At 25.7% G+C, this 20,958-nt stretch overlaps 2 protein-coding genes and 1 pseudogene across 2 annotated transcripts; 1 reads left to right on the top strand and 2 right to left on the bottom strand.

The window, feature by feature from the left end:
• The first annotated feature begins 3,319 nt into the window (after positions 1–3,319).
• LOC145848785 (kelch-like protein 25) lies at positions 3,320–4,357 on the top strand. The gene has a single exon (XM_082954046.1). It carries the CDS (start codon positions 3,320–3,322, stop codon positions 4,355–4,357), a length of 1,038 nt encoding a protein of 345 aa, XP_082810172.1.
• A 5,371-nt stretch (positions 4,358–9,728) lies between these two features.
• On the bottom strand, positions 9,729–14,288 carry LOC145848787 (phagosome assembly factor 1-like). Its single transcript, XM_082954047.1, has 11 exons — positions 14,176–14,288; positions 13,839–14,014; positions 13,325–13,513; positions 12,925–12,998; positions 12,446–12,561; positions 11,458–11,528; positions 10,661–10,792; positions 10,329–10,411; positions 10,173–10,210; positions 9,939–10,096; positions 9,729–9,844 (listed from the first exon to the last, which is right to left on the bottom strand). The coding sequence occupies exons 1-11, from the start codon at positions 14,240–14,242 to the stop codon at positions 9,785–9,787; spliced, it is 1,164 nt and encodes a 387-aa protein (XP_082810173.1). The 5' UTR covers positions 14,243–14,288; the 3' UTR covers positions 9,729–9,784.
• A 4,323-nt stretch (positions 14,289–18,611) lies between these two features.
• On the bottom strand, positions 18,612–19,133 carry LOC145848786 (coatomer subunit zeta-1 pseudogene; annotated as a pseudogene).
• Between the last annotated feature and the right edge of the window lie 1,825 nt (positions 19,134–20,958).

Raw genomic sequence — 20,958 nt, forward strand, 5'->3', positions numbered from 1 at the left:
ATAAATATATGAATCTATGTAGGTCCTAAATGAGACCCTATAGCTATTCTATCAACTTGACGGTATAATACATTGTTGAAACTGAATTCAACTTCTTTAGTTGCGAGTTTAATTAGTATTATCCAGGCTATATAATGTATTAGCACAAATGTCAACCACTTTATCCAAAGGTTATTTTGTAAATAAGCTCTTTACTTCAAAAAAGAAAAGGAAAATATCATTAGCTTTTTGGTATATTAATTCAACTACAAACTCAAAAGAGTCTTTAACAATATATCTTGAAAAAATTCAAAGCTGGTTCTAACAAACTATTCAAATATTTATCCAATTCGTGTTGCGGAGATCTTGCTTAGACAGTAGGCCTATAAGGTACATCAATTTTATGTGATTTAAGCAAACCATATAAACAAGGTCTTGGAGAACTTACTGGTATAATTTGGTCATAATTTACTTGTTATATTTTTTTGTTTTTAACGAACCGTTTTAGTACTTTACTTTTTTTTTTTCAACAAAATTGTTCTTTAATTACCTTTCACAATTCCTTTAAACTTCGATTCATCAGTTGATGTTTTCAACATTTAAGAAATGCAACCATCCTTATTAAGAATAACAAATCCTATACTTTATCTGGTTTGGAAATACCAATCTGTTCAATACATCTAATCTTAGTCAAATTATCTCTAGTTTCTTTTGTGTCAGTTACATAAATTTGTTCTGGTTTAAAACTGCGTAAATTGTGTGCAACTGAAACTAAGCTGGCTTTTAATGTAATATCATCTAGTTTAGAGCTAGGTATGAGTTTTAAAAGCTGTTATCACCTTTTTAGTTTGAAGTGAAAAATACTTTCCATAACTTAAAGCAAACAATACCTTTTTATCCAACTTATAAGCCGATAGATGTTTTTACATTTTGTTGTGTGAAATTACCAAATTTCAATTCAATAAGTCTGTTCAAATTCTTTTTATTTTATCCAAACAATTTTCTTGTTGTTTTTCAACAGTATTTTCAGAGTAATTAATTAGTTGATTAAAATGTAATTTTTTTAATTTTGCTTTCAAAATATATTCAATGGTAACTCCTACATCAATAAACCACCTTTAATTTCACTAATTCTAAATTTTAAAAACACTTTGTATAAGCTTGAATTTATGTTTAAATTTACTCTTACAAATTCTAGTTATAAGCCGTTTAGGACAAGCCATTTTGTTTAAACAATCTTTCATAGAATTCACTAAATGCTTTTTTCTTCTTTACTTACATTTTGTTGATATTAGCTTATTACAAAGTTTGATTGTTGTAAAACACTAGTAGACCTTAAAAAATTCAAATATTAGTCTGCTCTTATACTTCATAAAAGCAAAAAAAAAGAATTTTATTCAGCACAAAAATGTTCAAGCAGTTTTGCATCAGTAAAAATACAGTTGTAATAAAATAAAGACAACTTTAAACTTATTTAGCTTTTTATTTACATCAAAAATTAGTTAATCAAAATTGAGCTAAAAATCTAAAAAAAAATTAGTTAAACATTTATTACCCAAGGGCATAGATTCTTAGGGCAACAGTTTCAGGATGTAATGTGAGTGGTTTCGTTTGATTTGTAACCTATTAAAATAGAGTATAGCGAAAGGTGTTTACAAGATTTTATGTACCAATTAATTGCTAATAACAAAACTTTTTTCATTTAAACGGTTTATTGAGCAATGCTTTCAAAATTTAACTAATTTCCTTGTCAAAACAAAATAAATACTCACAAAAACTAATTAATCAAACACAATACGAGTAAACTAAAGAAGCAATCAATATAAAACTAATCAAAGTAATCATAAAAACTAAAATAGATAATTAGAACAAAAATGGACTATTTAAAAATGTTAATTGTAATTCTAGATCCTTTATCAGGACCTAGATGTTGATTAAGTTTAGGTTTAAGTTTTTTAATCATAATAGCCTCTACTGCAAGTAAAATATTTCTATTTTTACAAAATTTAATTACCTCAAAACAATTAAAAATATCATTATGATTCTGACAGATTCTACATTGTTCTATATGTGAAAAAACTGCGCTATTTGTAGGTTTTGTATGTTCTTTAATTCTGACGAACAGTTGTCGCTCCGTTTCTCCAATATATTGGGTATCCAGGTCACCTGGACATTGAAACTTATAAACGATGCAATTTCTGTAGAGTTTGTTGATCTTTTCTTTCAGTGAAAAATAGTTTCCAACTTTAGATGTTCTGAAAGCTACTTTGATGTTGATTCCAATTGTTTCCAAATTTTTTGTTATATTTTAGCTGAATTTTTCTGAAACCTTTTTTATATAAGGAACTGTTAAATACTGTTGTTTAGGAATTTGTGGCTTATCTTCTAATTTTTGAAGTTTTTCTATTTCATTGTTTATGAAGTTAATCGGATAACCGTTTCTCAAAAGAAGATTCTTTATTCTATTTGTTTCTAGGTTCTGTAGTTCTTCTGACACTAATCTTTTGTTTCTGATGAACAATTGTCTATTAAATCTATTAAAATAGGTATTTGAAATTTCACTTGAAAATTAACCAACTGTTTTATATATTATTTGTAGTTTATCTATTTATTGCTACTTTACTGGCTGTTTTTGATAAATACTGTGAAATAATTTTGAAACATTAAATATCAAATATATAAGTATTTTAAATTTTGTTTTATGATTAAACCAAGGCTAATTCTAATAAACATGTTTGAAATAAGATATTTTTTTTTTACGTATTTTACTTTCTGCAATGCTTAATTTTTTAAGAATCTACAGAACTGCGCTAGTTAATTAGCATAAAGAGACGTATTAATAATCGTTGACAGATTAAGTAGAGCATCTTTAATTCTTTTTTTTTTGTCGAGATAACAAACTTTGTTTTATCATATTTTTATCTAAGGTCAAGCTTTTCTGATATGAACTAATAGACACTTTATTTTAATAGATGAACCGAAGACACGTAAAAAAGATGGTTTATTAGCTTTGAAATTTGCTAAACTTATGCTAGAAGAAGATAAAACCTACAGAATACGCAAACGACTTCAACATACCGCTTCTGTTCAAAACGTTACTATGTTTTACACTGTAGCTAAAATTTTTAATTTAGCAAGCATTGAAAGTTTACTGTCAAAATACATAAATAGTTGTTTTCAAATGGTTGTTGAAACTGAGAACTTTTGTGAATTAGCATTTTTTCCAGTTTACAAAATAGTTTCAAGCTCTAAATTAAATATACACACAGAGATTGAAGTATTAAATGCTTTAATGTGTTGGTTGAAGCACAAAAATAAAACACGTCGGAAATTTGCAAAAATGTTGTTTTCAAAAGTTCGTCTTCATTTATTATCGGAGCATGCGTTGAAACATCTTTTAGACAGCAATTCAAGTTCGGGCACTAACTACTTTAGAGAATTAAAAGAAGTAATCGACAAACTATACTCTGAAACCAAGTCAAATAGTTACCATACAAGTAGATACTGTGACCAAAACATGAGCAAAGTATTAATGTGCGGAGGATATAATAGTATACAGTACAAATCTGTAAAAAGTGTCTACCAAATTGATGGAAACAAGTTAAAAAAAGTAAAAAAGCTAAGTGTAATGATCGAAGAAAGATCTAGCTTCGAAGCGGTTTGCATCAAAGGAGAAGTTTATACATTTACGGGCAATGATAATAGTATGACTGCTTATAATTCGTATATTCTAAAGTATTCACCTTCTCTGAATAAATGGACTAAGTTAGGTATAATGCTTGATGGCCGGGTTTTCTTCTGTGCTTGCGCGTTTGTTGAAGAATTATTTTTCTTCGGAGGAGGGTACTGTCCTGAATTAAATTCTTGTTTACATTTCAATCCCAAAGACCACTTTTGGGAAGAAATTAGTAGTATGAAAGAAGCTAGATCGAAAGCTGCTTGCGCGGTTTTCCAAGGACACATAGTCGTGTCTGGCGGCTGGGGAATAGATCACCAGCATAATGTCGAACTGAAACTTAACACAGTAGAACGCTACGATGTATTTGCTGACAAATGGTCGTCGATGCCGAGTATGATCAAAGGGAAACACGGACATAGTTTGGTTGCTGTTGGCAATAAACTGTTTGCAATCAAAACCACGCCTGGTACGCATGAAGTTTTTGACACTACCGTGAACAAATTTGTTATGCTCAAGTGTCCGCTGATAGAAACTTTTGTGTTTAAGGCTGTGTCAATTGGAAATAAAATTTTGATGTTTCAAAGAAGCAGACCAACTATGATTTGTTATGATGTTTGTAAGGATGAATGGACCAAAACACCTTTTGCCATCACAAAAAACCTTTGTGAATACGCTTTATTGAACGTACCGTCCTTTTAATGCTTTGTTTACAAGTTTTTAAAATTATTTTTGTTTAAACTTTAGTCTATATACTTTTTTAAATTATAAGTTTGAATTTTTTATAACCTAAAAACATTTAAATTATATTTTGAATAAGTTTTTATTCTAGTTTTGCGGTGTTCAAAAAAAAAATTTAATTAACTTTTCTTTTATACATACTTAGATGTAAAACCATGAAATTAAATATTTATAGTGTTAGACGAATTTTAGTCGATAGTTTTACTCCTTATATATTTAAACAAAAGGTTTGATCATACCAATTCGATCATCAGACCACAAGCTTTCGGTAGACTGAGACCAGTTTTGTCCTGATTAAGACTCATCAGTCAGCCACAACCGAAAAACTTGCGGTCGTCAATCTACAAACGGTTTATAAATGCTTTATAACTTTCGAAAAACTTTATAACAACTTGAGCTTGTCTCACGGCATTTGAAAGTCCAGGGTTCTGCTCTTTAGATTTCGCTAATGTTTTCGTTGATCTTATAGATGTTCCAGTCTTTTATTTTGAAAAAATGTATATTTTTTTATTAATTCGTCTAATACTCTTAGTTTTTTTTTATTAAAGTTTCAATAAAAAGTAACTTGGTTTTTTTTTTTTATATGTATCGCTTTAAAAACGTTTAACATAATTGAGTAGTAATGTAGCATTAAGTCTTATTTTATTAGCTATAATATTGGTAAAAAAAGAATGCTTTGCAACTAAATTATCACAAAAATACTTTTTCTAAATTTTGTAGCAAAGCTAACATACTTTAAGGTAATACTTAAGAAAACATAACTAAATATTTAAATAAAAAAAAAAGTTAAAGACAAAATATTTTGAGCAAATTACGCGGTGGTTAAAAAAATTTTTATTAAATTAAATACAACTTCACATAAAAGTTTGTCCAGCTCGTTCCGATTTTGAACTAAATTTTTATAAAATTCGTAAATTTAGTAAAAAACTGTCTATTTATATATGTTTATATAAATACTGTTTATTGAACAATAAAAAAAGCGCTCAAAAATTTGGTCTAAGGACCTGGTGTAAAAAGGAACTTTTCGGTTATCGATTCGTATAGCACTGGAATTAAAAAAATTTAATTTATAAAGAGCAATACATTATGACTTTTGAAAAAAAAATTAAGTCACTTTTATCAATACAAATAAACTGTGTTTATCTCAAAGTGCCCGCTGTGTTTAATTGAAATATATTTTAAGATAGTATTAGTAGATGTTATTTCCTTTAATATTTTTAAACAAAATATAATCTGATAAGAACATCTAAATTGTCTTAGGTATTTATAAATTTACATATAATTACTTTTGGTTAAAATTCAAAACTAAGTTTATTGAAGTAAAATATTTTTTTTTAAATTTAATTCTATAACTAAAAACATTTAAAGAAAATTTGCAAAGTTTATTCAAGTTTTAGATCGGAAAGTCTTCTAACTAAATAAGTTAAAGCTAAACTAATTATTAGGACTATTCTATAAAAGTTCTGTACAGCATAATATACAACAACAATCGTTAATAAACTATTCTGATTAACGTTTTACACTTACTTATATTTAGTGTTAAAAAATAAAAAAAGAATTAATTTACGATCAACTAAATAGATATCCGATATAAAAGACAAGAAATGTATGTTATTGTTGTTATAATGATTTACCTGTAGTTCTAAAAAAATACTGTTCCTATTTATATTAAGAAACGAAATTCAATAAGTTTATTGGTGATATAACCAAGGCGTTAGGCTACTTAAAGTTTCTTATTAGATAAGTCTAAGCTAGAGCCAGCAACCTTATCTTTTGCTGTTGCAACAAGTTTACCTAAAAGGGAATTAGCTAATTTTTTGCGTAGTTTTTTAACCGATATTTAATAATTAATATTTTTTGAGTTTTTTTCTTTATAAAAAACTAGCCTACTTAAACAATGTTATTTACTAAAAGAGCATTAGTAGTTGGTATCATTAATTCAATTAAGTGTACAAGTATAGTATTGAAATTTGCAATGAAAAAAACAACACAAAATAAATTCGCACGAGCATGCTTTTGTTTTAAATAAGATGCGGTCAATGAAAGGTAAATCCTTTGGCCCGTAAAAGAAAGTTTTTAAACTTTTACCAGATACTCTGGGATTCGAAATAAAGAGCAAAAACGTGTTTTAGGTACGTTTTACGGAAATTATGTAATTTACACTGCATACTTTGGGTCTTTTACAAAGTATATTACAACTGCAGCCCTCGAGTATTTTTATTTTTAAAACTTTGCCCGCCACAACTAAATGCTTGCCGAAAAATTCTCGCTAATGAACCGTATTAAAAAAAAAACAATAACATGTGTACTAGTTTACAATATAATATATGTGCTCAACATATGGAAAATGCTTGAGAGCTGCAACATTTAACAAATATTTGAGATTTAAAGGAAACGAAATTATAAGAGAAGAATTTATTATATATCAGTTAAAAACTTACGGTGGGTAAATTATGAATCTATTTTAAATGTAGTTTTTTTTATTAGTGTAGCTTAGTGTTGTGCCATATAGACTCAAAATTATGAAAATAAAGCATTAGCTTTGCGTTTTTCAACACGCTTATTTACTACACGTAACTCTTTAAAATTTATAACACAACCGTATAAATAATAATGCAACTATAATTATAAAAATTAGTATCTCAAAATATCAATACACGCAAAGTGTACCATACTATTTTAGTTAATATAACTATATATTGTTAGAAAAAAGTACCAAAAATCTAAATACAAATCTAAGTTGTTAAAAAAGTTATTCAAGTCAAAGTTAAATATAACTATATTGAAGCAATAAAACCATTTAGGCCACAGTTGAGCAGAACAATGGTTTTTAGTCGAAGAAGAACCTAAATAACAATAAAATAAATGGATCTCTAAAATGGAACGGATCACATATTTTTACCATTAATTGCGGTGAAAAACTGTCGGTTGTATGTAAAAGAGAACTTTTATTTGTTTTACTTGACGATGCTTGTATATGCAGTCATTATTCACACTAAAATTTGTTTTGATTTTTCTAATTTTTAATTTTCTTGTGTTTATTATTTGAATAAACAATGTACCGAACAAAAGTGCTAAAAATAATTAATAAAAGCTTAAGTAATGTGTAACTTAATGGTGATTATTGAAAACGAGTTTAAAGTTACTTGAAAACTTGCTTTTAAAATAATACCTTAGGTTTTCTAATGAAATATTTTATTACAAAAATATTATTAATTTAAAAATCTTAACTATTCTTAAAAACAAGTTTTATCTTAACTTATTAAAATTACTCATAGCTGTTACTCCGAATTTTAATAGTTACCACTATTTATAATAAAATATAGATTGCAATGCTTGTACAATACAACTTAAAGTCAAGATTAGTCTAAAATCTAATTAGTTTTAATTTTTTTTCAAAGCCTAACTTGTTTAAAAATATGTTAAGATGCCCATATCTATTTGTCGGAAAATATTTGTCGTTTTAATATACTTACGTTATTTAAGGTGAAGGTTGTGTGGTATATTAATGATTTAAAAAAAACTTAATTATCATTCTTAAGTTTTACCACTTGTGACTATAAGTTGTTTTGTAGAGGTATAATATTTTAAAAAGTTATTTGGAGTAATAGACTGGATTTTTTTATCGACGCACGACAATATTTATCAGGGTTTCTACAACCCACGAAATAAAGAATTATGAACAAAATTTATATATTTTCTAACTTTTATATGTCATGCTTGAGTCATTGTTCGGAGATTTGCTCTTTGAACGGAAGCTCTGGATTTGTTTAATATAGTTTTTAATGACCACTCTCTTTTGTTTTCTAGAACATAGTTATAGATAAATATTTTAATAAATTTAAAATGCAAAAGCATTTTCTTAATTTAAATCAATCGATTCGGTGAATCCATACTTTATACACAGGCTCCTCTTTATATATTTATAATTTTTCTTAATTTCTTTCACTTAAGAAATGACTTATATATGAGTAATTATTCATGTAAAAGTTTATATCTAACAGTTAGTATAAACATTTAATATAAACAAAAACAAATAGTAGAACATAAACTAAAATAGATATCATAACATATTAACTTATATAATATTTCAACTTAAACAAATCTCTATAAAATGCTTTAAACTAGACTAAATGACTTACTAAAAATTAAACGAATCGTAGTCTTAAAAGTTCAAACTAAACTGAGTTAACATCAACTCTTAAGTTTTTACTTTATTGATTATAGATATTACAAAAAAGTTATATGCATTAAAATATGTGTTTGTTTATAACAGTTATTTTGCAGATGTTATTTAGCTAGCAATTGATTAAACTCTGACTAACTGTTTTTTACATAAATATAAGTCTAAACAGGTAACTTTTTTTGGGAAATTTTAAACATCTTAGTTCAATATCTTTGTACACCACAAAATAGTTTTTAGGGATAATTAAGGTTTAAAATTAAGACCGTGACAGTTTAAAAAATTTTTAAGTATAAACAAAATTTAGTATGTGTTTTTCTGCAAACTATCAAGTTTTTAAAGGATTTCGTTTTAAAATGATTTTGACTTTTTGAACCAAAAAAGTAAAAACTAATTTTTAAGTAAAAGCTTTGGAAATATAACGTTATTTTTAACCTGTTAAATACTTTACATTGTTAATATAAATGCAAAATTGTGTTGATTGATAGATTTTATTTATATCATAAAAAAAACATAAAGGAAGAGTGGATTAATAATTTTTAATAATATGAGGGAATTGCAACCCTTCAAAACACTCTGTGATAACATTATTACTATTTCAAATATGAGATTATTTTGTTTTATAGAAAAATTCACAACTGTTTTTTTGTATTTAACTTTTACTTTATTTTTCAAGCACGATAGAAAACAAACAAGTATTTAAAAAAAACAAAAACTGTAGAAGCTTGTGCTTTAAAAAAACCTTAAAAAAGACACATAGTATAACGTAGTAAAAAAGCGAAACTGAAATATTGCACTAACACTTTTAAATTTTTAATTTTTAGACAATAAAGAAAGTACAAACAGCATAACATCATATTTTGCTTTTTATTTATTATTTCCGACATGTACAAAGTCTTTAAAAATAATAATGAAGTAGTTTACAAATATTTATGCATAAAAATTGTTTTGAATCAGAATTAATTAACGTTTGGGATAATATTGCATTGTACATATTATTCAAGGTTGAAGTATAAAAAAAGAAATTTTTAAAACAACTCAGTGATAGGAACTAAAATAAAGTATATGACAAAATTTTATATGCTTAATATTTTGTAAATAATGCTTTTGAATCAAAACTTTTATCTAAAATTAAAATTTTCGAAGATTCTATCTAAACTATTAAAAAAAATAGAATTTTTTAAATTACCGTTTTTCGTTCTTTATTATTCTCCATCTGGGTTTTGATAAATGGTTATGTTTGCCAAGTATTTATTTTCCATAACCTGTATTGTATTTTTAAGGAACATAAAGCAAAGTTTATAAAAAAAACACTTTGACTTATAAACTCAAAAACAACAAAACTACAAATCAACCTACTTCGAATATCATGTTGTAAATACCGTAGCATTCCGAGCGGCCGAAGGGGTTGTCGTTATTTCCGCTGGAGGCTCTGTTGAGCACGACCGGCTTGTCCAGGTTTCCAAGCGACTTGCTCACCTCACTCCAACTCGTGCATGCGGTTATCACGGGCGAGTCTGAAATTAATTTTTTTAAATACAATTTTGTTTTTGGACAAATCAGTTATTAAAATGTAGAATTCCTTCGACTAACCTATTGGCAGCTTGATGTTGTACAGGCAGCGATAGTATCTAGTGTTGTATAAATTCTATTTATTTTTTGAACTTAAGTAATAAAGAACAGCTTACATTCTGTTGGTTATCAAACCTATATATTATATATAAATGTCAAATAGAAAACAATACTTACATGTTAAAGTTGTAGTGGTTAGGGTGATTACTGTGAAGCACGAACTTTTTTACTGTATTTTTGAGCCCATCAAATAGTATGTCCTGTATTTTACAACTAGTATGAATTTTTTACTAATTTTAGTATCAGTAAAACTTAAATTTAAACAATTTTAGGAAAGTTACTTAAGTTATAAAATACATGGTATTGTTATTTTTCATCAATTTGTTTTAAACTTCCTATAAACTTAATAAAATTACTATGACAGCGACATAAAGAAGAGCTAACAATATTTAAATTTAAAAAATGGTTATTTTATTATGTAAACTATTATTATAATTCAAAAAACTTACAATTCCTAAAGTGAAGTAGTTGAAGAAATAATCAGAAAATTCCTGGTCGTACTTCCGAGATGAATGGATGGTCATTTTGTCTTGAGATTTGTAAAATGTTTGGCACGGTGAACCTATTTCACACATCACTTCCTGTACAGTTATTTATTTCATATTGTTGTTCTTAAGCAGTGTTAAGTTTGCAAATCAGTAATTGTGCACCAGATTTATATTAATTATTTTAGTAAAACTAATGTCTGACCTTACAAATGTAATACTATTTACAGATTTTGCTTTTTGTACTCTTTCACTAGTTATATTGAGACTTAGTTTTAAAAACTTTTTTAACAGTAAATATTTTGTAGAAATAATTTCAAGACTATAAAAAACTTTATTTAAACGTTTTCCATATGTAAATCTTAAAAATATAATCAGCAGTTTTTTTTACTAAAAAAATTATATTTAAAAAATAAATAACGTAAAAATGAAAACTTCTGATAATTTTAAAAGAGGCCATAATCAAAATTTATCTAGAATAATATGCTGAGCTTTAGAAACAAAATTTTTTTTTGGAGTTTTCATTTGTTATTTCATATATAAGGTTTTCATTATAATCATTTTTGATAGGACTTTAACTAACTGGTAAAAAAATAATCTAAATTAAATAATTAATCAAAAGTTATATAAAAACATTTAGAGAATATTGCTATTTTTGTTTTAATGCAATTTATAAAATTTAGATAAAAGGTTAAAAATAATTAAATTCATGTGACATAAAATAATTACACATATGAAAACAAATCACAAATTTTTCTAGCCTGAACGGTTTGACCAAACTTTAAGGTTCTAGTTTCAAACTTCTTAGTCAGCTGAATTTCATTGTCTATAACTAAAAGTAAATACAAAGTTAATTTTTATAACAAGTGTACTTAAACTTAAACAACAGTTTTGCATAAACAGTTAAAACAATATGTTTTTATTAAATGAAAAAGTCATATGTTTTTCACTGTACTTTAAAAAACCACAAGTACATACTTAGGAATAAAAAACGAGTAAAACATAGGTTGTTCTAAAAAACATAAACAAGTAAGATTAATAGTCATTCTAAATTCAAAAAATACTATTGTGTCTACTGGAATTAATCTGTTGTAATTAAACTATTATTAACTTGTTTAAAAATAAAGTTAAATTAAAATTAAGACTATAATCTTTTATATTCAAAATACTGCAGTATTTCTTTTAATGCATTTACAAGTATGTACACTTTAAAATTTTTTTTATAATAATCTAATATTTTTTACGAATTAAGACTGCATGTAAGTACTAATTTGTTAGCATACATTTCAACAATTGAAAACTATTTTGTTGAATAAATAACATTCCTAGTAACTTATTTATTTTTTGTCAACTCATTTTAAATTATATTTATAGTAAAAAAAGATTAAAGCACTTATTTGGTTAACCTTTTGTTAAATGTGTGGTCTTAGAACTAAAACATAAAAAGTTTGAAGTATTTTTTTTTATTTAGAACAAAAACTTAAGTTTTCAAAAAATGTTCTGATTCGCATAATTTTAGTTCATAAATAAATTCTAGACAAAATACAGATTATGTAAAAACAAAAAACAAACTTTCGTTGAACTGTTTAAAAATAAATTAATTAAATACTTACTCACTGTTTTTTGTAATTGAAAGTTTTTTATATAAACATTTGCTATTCGGATTAAATTAAAATAAGTTATTTTAACTTTGTAATACTAAATATCAATAAAAGTCTAATATTATTATATCAAGTGAATATATCTTACTGGCACTTCTTAGTTTAAATTCAAGCCCTTGCACTAAATTATCTTTCCAAACAGTTGAAATAGAGTCCGCAAAAAAGTTGCCATGATAACAAACCAGTGGAATTTCAGGAGGAATTCTAAAAAAAAAACACTCTTATGAATATATTCAAAAATCTCAATAATATGTTTTGCAAGCTTTTTTTTTAATTTGTATAATTATTTAGTTTTACCAAGTTCGATTATTACCAAATATCATATTAATAGTTATTCGTCAAAGTTTTTCTACAGCAACCAAACTTATTTTTGATTCAAAAGATTGTAGTAACTGCTTGTTGAATTTCATTTAAGTAAAGTATATGATGAAAATAAGCAGTTACTAAAATAGTATATTTAAAAAGTAAGCCAAATATTAGTTTAATATTTTTTAGTTAAAAAATTATAATACAAATACTCAAAAACTATAAAAACAAACTGATATATTAATTTGTATATAAATTAACCCATCTTTATCAAAATTTTCTCCACTAAAAATGAAAACCTTCTGTACAAGCTTATTCATATTTTTTGTCCTCAACTGTAATAAAATACACAAATTGTCAGTTTATTATAAAAAATCAAATAAGTAGGTATAGAATTGCATCATTATGATAATTACTATTTTCTACTTTTTTAGGAACTTTTGAAGTTTACGTAAACTAATAATATTTATATTTTTAATTGTATAGAAAAAAAAATAATGATAACAAATACAAAGCTTCTGACAGACTGTCTGAAATTATAGCTAAATGACGTATTTTAAACTAATATATCTTCAAAAAACAGTGTAATTTTTTTTATATAATAAATTAGATTAAAAAAAATAACCATAACAGCTTTGATCATATTTGAACGTAAACGTACCGTGTCATCGAGCGGAAGATGGAAGTGAATACCTTTGAAGCGCAGAACCTGATATTCCGAGTCCTCCTCGGAGGGATATTCGGTTGATCCGAACACGTTTTGCACGCACGAAAGCGTCGGCATGGTAACCGGTGGGTTGTTGAAGTAGGTCGATCTGTACCTCAGTTTTACTTTGCTCAGGTCAAAAACCTGAAAATAAATTTATTGGTGAGAAAATAAATAATAAGTTTTAATGATGGAAATTTTTTGATTGGTTTTATTATCCAATTTTAAAGGTGAACTATTATTTGTGAATAGAAACATTGGTGTAACTAATAAAATGGGTGATATATGTACGTTTTTATTTATTCTTTTACAAATTTTATTTCCTCTTAGAAAAAACCTTGTAACTACATTTAATTTTAGTTAAGGTTATTATTTTTGTTGACCTAAAACAATAACATATGTTTTAATATAACATCAACTTTATAGATAAAAGTAATCTTATGGTCGTTGTTCAGAAAAACCAGCAAACCTCAATGTAATTTAATCGTTGATGTTTCGAATTAAACACTAGATTAAGTCCATTATTTTCCAAGTTAAGTACTAAGTTATCGTTAAATGGCATGACTTTATTGTAATGAAAGTTGACTACATCAATTGACTTCTGCTGTCTTTTTAGAACTTTAACAACTTGGAAAAGGGGCATACCTGGAACATTGTTAAATGAAATCAAAAATGGATTTATGTTTAAAAATTACTTAGTAAGTATTATAAATTACAAGTTTTTGTTACGAAAAAATAAATCAAAAAGATATTCAATAATATTTCATATGCTAAAACTTTAAAGCTATTTTTAATTAAAGACAAACCAAGCTCAATGTTCCATTTTTCAGCTTTGATTGACCTTTCTGGTAGTTTAACTTCTACATCCAACATAATACTAAATTATTTTATTACTGAAACACAGTACCAATATAAAAACTGAAATGTTTTACGAACTTAAATGTATGAATCATTATTTACTATAACATAATGGTAACATGAGGGCTTGCCTGATTTCAAAGCAAAAATGCTGAAGTTTATGAAATGTGCATCAGTAACTTTTTAATTCCAGCTGAACTAAGAACTTACCTGTATTCAATTTAAAGCTTGTTTTTTTTGAATCTCTAGTCATAAGTCACATAAGTTTACATTTACAAATAAATATGCATTAAAATAAAAACTCATACAACTAACTATTGTCAATAAAAATGTTTTGAAAAGCTAAGATAGCATTTACAGCAATTTTTTTTCAATAAATGGAAATGAACGCTACAATAAAAACTATGAAACTTTTAAAGATAAAATTGAAAACATTCTAAAACAAGGTTTACTAAGTCTAATTTAAGCTTAAAAAACTAAATTGGGATTGCAAAACAAATCAAACTAGCCTCAGCTGACATGACTTATACAAATTTTAAAACAAGTCTGAGGGATGGCAAGAGTTAAGTTCTTTCACTTCAAATTATGTTTTAAAAATAATATCTACATTACAGGGTTGCCATATGTTTTTAGAAAATTATTTCTTAGTTACTGAATTTAATCCACGTTTCTGAAATTTCAAGCATTTTTGTCCATTTTTGGGTAGGTGTCAGAAATTCAAGAAGGGATATTTTTGCAACAGACAAAGGGTCACTTTTGCAGGAAGACAATTTTGCACTATGTCAGTTTAGCACCAAGTTATTATTATTGTTTTTACTACAGGGTTGCCACTAGTTTTTGAGAAATTTCTTCTAAATTTTCTGATTTTAATCCAGGTTTTTCAAAGTATATGTTTTTGGGTCTATTTTTAGTTTAAATTTAAGTTTAAAAACTTTGTTAAATAATATTTCAATATTAAAAATATTATGTAAAGATACTTTAAATTTGTTTTCTTAAAAATAAAGCTTTTGATGATGACAATATTTTTATTAAACCTCAAACATTATTAGCTTTTATTTAAATGCATAACAAATATAAAACACTCTCCCAAGTTTTTCTGTGATAGTTTAATACGTTTTTCTATACTTTTTATCACAACCTAAAAGTAGAATAAAATATATTATTATGAACAGTTTTTTACTAAAAACTTAAAATTAACAAAGTGATTAGCGCAATAAATAATCAGTGAGAAGTAATAATTAATTAAACTCAAATACTACTAACGGAAACTGTATGGATAATTTAACTAAATGGATAATTTAACTAAATAAAGACACTTTGCAATCGAATTCCTTTTGTTTGCACAATTCTGATTTCTCTATAAATATGGAGATAGCCTCCAACTTTACAAGATCAAATACACTATTGCAATGATGGATTATTTTATCATAATCTATACATATCATATTTCCTAGCACAATCTCTATAATTTAATAGATGTTCTGCAACTGAAGATTTTTTAGCTGCGTTTTTGGTTTCCGCGTCTTAATTTGAGGTTTTTTTTCAACGAATTAAAAAAAAAAAAAGCATGTAAATGTTTTTTATTATCCTGGCTTTAAATGCCTTGAAGTCTGACCGATATAGCTTCTTTCGCAGGAGCAATTAAATTTGTATACTATACAACTTTTGTCTTGGCCTGGTATCCAATCCTTTAACTTTTTAACCTATTTTTTTTTATCTTTATGATAGATTTTTCATGTCAAACCAAAACTGTACTAAATAACATGTGAAAATTGTTTAAAATTCCAGGTTCTTTAGTGGTTTTTGTTCAAAATTCCAGGTTTTGTGCAACCCTGTTACTATCACTTTAACCCCAAACCCTTACCTTTGGTTAGTATTTTGTTTTTTTCTTTTTATCATTTGCTATTTTTTTATTTTTTTTATTAGTTTTCTATCAAAGTTAAACCTAACTCTTACAGTTGGTTGGTTTTTTATTATTATTTTTTTTTTTTTACTACCAATGTTACCCCAAACCAATATTTTATTTACGCCTGTCAGGGTTGCCAAATATTTTGAAAACCAGGAGAAAATTTCCCAAAGGTTTTTAAAAGTACACATTTTTGGGTCTATTCTAAGTTTAAAGTTAATTTTAAGGTAAGAAAATGTGTTGAAAAGTATAAAAACATTGAAAAGATACTCGAAAGCTACTTTAAATAAGTTTTTTAATAAAAAAGTTTTTGATGATGACAAAACTTTTTTATCTGTATGATAGATTTTTTGAGTCCAATCGAAATTTTACTACTTGACATCTTAAAATTTTCAAAATTCCAGGTTTTTTTTTAGTGATTTTTGTTCAAAAATCCATGTTTTTCCAGGTTTTTTGGCAAATCTGGCCTGTGCAAAATTGACCAGACGTACAAAAGTATCTTAAAGAAAACTGATCTGTCTTTGGGTTTCCATAAGTTTTTTTTTTTTCCGAATTTTTTTTCAGGTTTTCGAAACTTCAAGTTTTTTTCGTCTATTTTTAATTTAAATTTTAAACCATATAAAAAGTTGTCTTAAATAATATAAAAATATTGAAAATATACTGTTATGCTACTTTAACGTGTTTAAAAATAAATAATTTCTAAAAAGCACAAAAAAATATTATTTATGATAACTCCTTTGGACCTAATGAAAACTTAATTATTCTATATGTAAAAATTGGTTAAAATTTCAGTTTTTAGTTATTTTTGTTCAAATTTTAGGTTTTTTTCTCAAAACTGCTAAAACTCCAACTATTTTTCTGAAATTGTCAAACTTTAGGTTTTACAGCATTCACAGTACAGTTTACATATTTAAAAAAATATATATTTAAGTTAAGTATTTTAAATAAGAAATTCAATTTAATTTGATAGTTTAGGTCTAAAGTCCATCATTAAAAAACATAAGATAATTATTTTAATGCTATGGGATAGTATTGTAAAAAGCTATTTTTAAGTTTTTTGTACAATTTAAGAAGTCATTAAAAAGCAGTATTTAAATTAAAAATTGTAGTGACTAAAAGAAAACTTAAAAAAATAAGAGCTAACTTGTAAAAATGTATTTTATCACAGTTTTATAAGAAACAATAAATTAGTTCACCCTTCATTTTATTTAATTAAGATACAAAATTATTTAAACTCCAGTCACTAATTGATAAAATTTTTTAAATAGGTTATCTGTTTCTTTCTATTACCTAAACATTTTGGTGATAGATTGCATGAAGAGTGCGATATGTTGACTGAAGTTTCAAATAACCGGCAAAATGCGAATTTATTTTATCATTATAAATCATATAGAATTTAAGTATTAGTTTAAAAAGCTCAATTTATTATAATGAAAAACAAAAGGATAAGTTTTTTTTTTAGACAAATTCAAACTTGACCTCGAACTCTTCAAGTATACTGCCAAGAAATTTAAAATTTAATCTAAATACCTGTATGAAATATTATTTTAATTTTCTTTTTAATTTGATTTAATTACCAACAACTAGTTTAACAACATATATATAAATATAGTCTATAACTATATATAAAACAGTTTCATAAAAAACACCTTTATCTTTAAAAACGAAGTTGAACTTTAGTGAAACTTAATTAAAAACCCAAAAATAATCAAGGTATTATATAATAAAAGTAAGTGAATGATTGCATAGAAAAACCTAATGATGACAATATAAGGTAATAACAATTACTGTTGAGAAATATAATATAAATTTCTAAATATATAGTGATTAAATTTTTAACTATACTGATAAAGATGTTTAGATGTAAAATTACAAGTATTGCATCATTTAAATTTCAAAGCTAGTAGCACAGAGAGTGTCCGTCCACATGTATGTTTAACATAAAATTTAAAAAGTCATGTAGTTAAGCACTAAGTTATGATTAGAATAACAACATCAATATAGCAGTAATTTTGAAGTTTTTCATTAATCTCTACATCAGGCAACATAGTAAAGAATAAGGTAGCACAGTTTAAAAATTATGAAATTTGACAGTTTAACTAAAGTTCATTATATGGTTTAAAGTTTAAAAACAAAGGAATCAGAAGTTTAGTTTTTTGATGTGAGGATAAAATCATAGTTTTAATTAATATACACTTAAAATAAAACATAAACATATATTTACTGCAAAGAACTAAAACTGTAATAAAAATATTTTGACAAAGACTGCTTGATTGTAATTTTTGTTTTAAATAGAAACATCATAAACTTAAATTTACAAAAAGTAAATTACTACAAGTAAGATCGCATAAAATAATAATTAATTACTTTTCAAGTCTCTTTTTTTTACAACTCAAATGATAACAAATTTCAGATTGCAAAAGAAAAATTCAAGGAAGACATTAATAGCTATAACTGTTTAGAAATATAATAACTTTATTATGACAAAAAGACCTTTTTTGCCACTTTTATAGCTTGATGAATGTCCATATCCATTATTTGAAGCTCTTCCCTTTTATCAGGTATTTGTCCAAGTATACTGTAAGGATCAGTTTCCATCAGAACACCGTCATCAACCAAAGCATCTACTATCATGAAAACCTTTCCAAGGTTAGCCATTAAAGAGTGTTTTTCAACAAACTGCCGTAGAAGTATATTTATGGCTCTGTACAATGTTACAAGAACAGAGTTTAACAATAGCTCATTTTCTTCCGACCCGCCAACAATATAAAACATGACATCATTGTTACTTTTGTAAACTACAGTATGTCCATCAATCAGAGCAATTTCTGAATCACATTTGTAGGTTAAATTGAACAGTTTTTGTTCAAACAAATGTTGACTTGCTAAATTATCATACTCTTCTGTCCCATAGTACTTGGAAAGAATTCTTTTTCCGCTATTATCTAAAACAACTATTGCTTTGATGAGGTACATAGATATACCTTGAAGTGAACTCATTTTATACTTTTAAATAAAATTTCTTAAAAAAGCTGAAAAATATAAAAAATGTCACAATAACTTGTTTGTGTACTAAACTTTTTTATTTAATCCACAATAAAAATATTAATAATTTCTAAAAGTAAAAAATACAAGTACTACAAATAAATTATACCTGATTGAAGCCGGAAACATTAAGGCCATAGGGGGGGGTAGGCCATGTTTTTTACAAGTTTATCTTATTTTATAGAGTTTTTACTAAGCTTCAAGTTGCTTTTTACCGTTTTTAAAAATTCGAATTAGTTTTTGAGATATGACCGGCCAAAGTCGGGCCGCATAACAGGTTCCTTATGGGGAAGGAAAAACTAAAATGGCAAAAAAAGACTAATGCATTCAAAATCTATCTCCTCCTTCATTTTTTAAGCAATCTTCTTCAAACTTTCACAGTCTATTCTTTATACAATAACAAAAAAACGTTATTTGTGACTTTAAAAAATTTCAAGTAAAAATACCTTTTTTTTGAAAAAAAATAATTTTTTTTGAAAAAAAATAAATTTTTTTGATAAAAAATCACTTTTTTTTTTTTTTGTCATAAAATTTTTATTTTTTAAAATTATTAAAATTCACAAATAACGTTTTTTTTCTCATAATGTAAAGAACATTTCCTGAAAATTTAAAGAAGATTGCTTGAAAAATGAAGGAGAAGATAGATTTTAAAGCCCGTTTTTAAAAACTCAAGAAAAACGGCTTTAAAGTTACCCTTTATAAAGACAACCCTTTATATAACCGGTCATAAAAAAAAAGTTACTTAATATTTTTAAAATCTAAAAAAAGCATCTGAAAGAATATGAAATTTACTATAATATAAGTCTATATGTTATTTTTGGTCAAAAAATGACTTCTACCCCCCCCCCCCCCCCCTATGGCCTTAAACTCAAAATCCTATGTGAGATAATCACAGATTTAAATTAATCTCATTATAATACTGAGGTGTTCAAAACAAGATTTGTAAGGTTATAAGACTAATTGACTGAAAATTGATCTAGGTTAAATATAATAAATTTGCAAAAAAAAGTTAATACTATTTATAACAATAGATTTATATATTAACTAACAGATTCTTTTTGCAACTTTACAATAAAAAAAATCAAATATTAAGAATCAAAATTGATGTTTATTAGGTGTCAAAGGTGCAAACTCTATAAAAATACTTAACTCATTAAAATTATACTTAAACAACCTTAGTAATTTATATAAATTTTACATATAAATTTTAAGTTTTGATTTACAGCAAAAAAAAGAGAGCTACTACTAATTCTACTTTTAGAATAACTACTAAGTAGGTGAAAATCAGCTATGAATTTAAAACTGAGAAAAAACATCAAAATATATTCAAACAAAATTTAATATAACCCAAGTTTTCCTTTGTAGCCTAGAAAAAATCCAAAAAGATAAAGCAAATAAGACTAATTCACTAAACAAAAAACCAAAAGCAAAATGTATGTAAACATTATAAAAAACTTAATTTAGCAAAATTAAACCCAATTTATTAAAATTAAGGGCATAGGGGGGATAAACACCCTTTTTTGGTTTTTGATCTTATTTTATATAGATTTTGCTAAGCTACAAAATGCTTTTTACAGATTTAAAAAATTCAAAATATTTTCTGAGATATAGCTGGTCAAAGTCAGAGGCAACAATAGGTTTGTTATGGGAGGCGCAAACTAAAACGGCAAAAATAGACTTTTTCACTAAAAATCTATCTTCTCCTACGTTTTTTGAGATAACTACCTCAAATTTTTAGGAAAAGTTCCTTGATATATTTAGAAAATTCTGTCAGAAAGAA

Source organism: Thalia democratica, unplaced genomic scaffold, assembly GCF_965202585.1.
Source record: "Thalia democratica unplaced genomic scaffold, ktThaDemo2.hap1.1 HAP1_SCAFFOLD_1673, whole genome shotgun sequence".
In the NCBI taxonomy this organism is placed as follows: Eukaryota; Metazoa; Chordata; class Thaliacea; order Salpida; family Salpidae; genus Thalia; species Thalia democratica.

Coding starts and splice junctions, on each gene's coding strand:
- LOC145848787 (XM_082954047.1), bottom strand. CDS start 14,242: ATGTTGGATGTAGAAGTTAAACTACCAGAAAGGTCAATCAAAGCTGAA. Junction 12,562..12,924: donor GAAAATTTTGATAAAGATGG/GTTAATTTATAT, acceptor TTTTTTTTTTAG/AATTCCTCCTGAAATTCCAC. Junction 10,211..10,328: donor AACCACTACAACTTTAACAT/GTAAGTATTGTT, acceptor ATACAACACTAG/ATACTATCGCTGCCTGTACA.
- LOC145848785 (XM_082954046.1), top strand. CDS start 3,320: ATGTTGTTTTCAAAAGTTCGTCTTCATTTATTATCGGAGCATGCGTTG.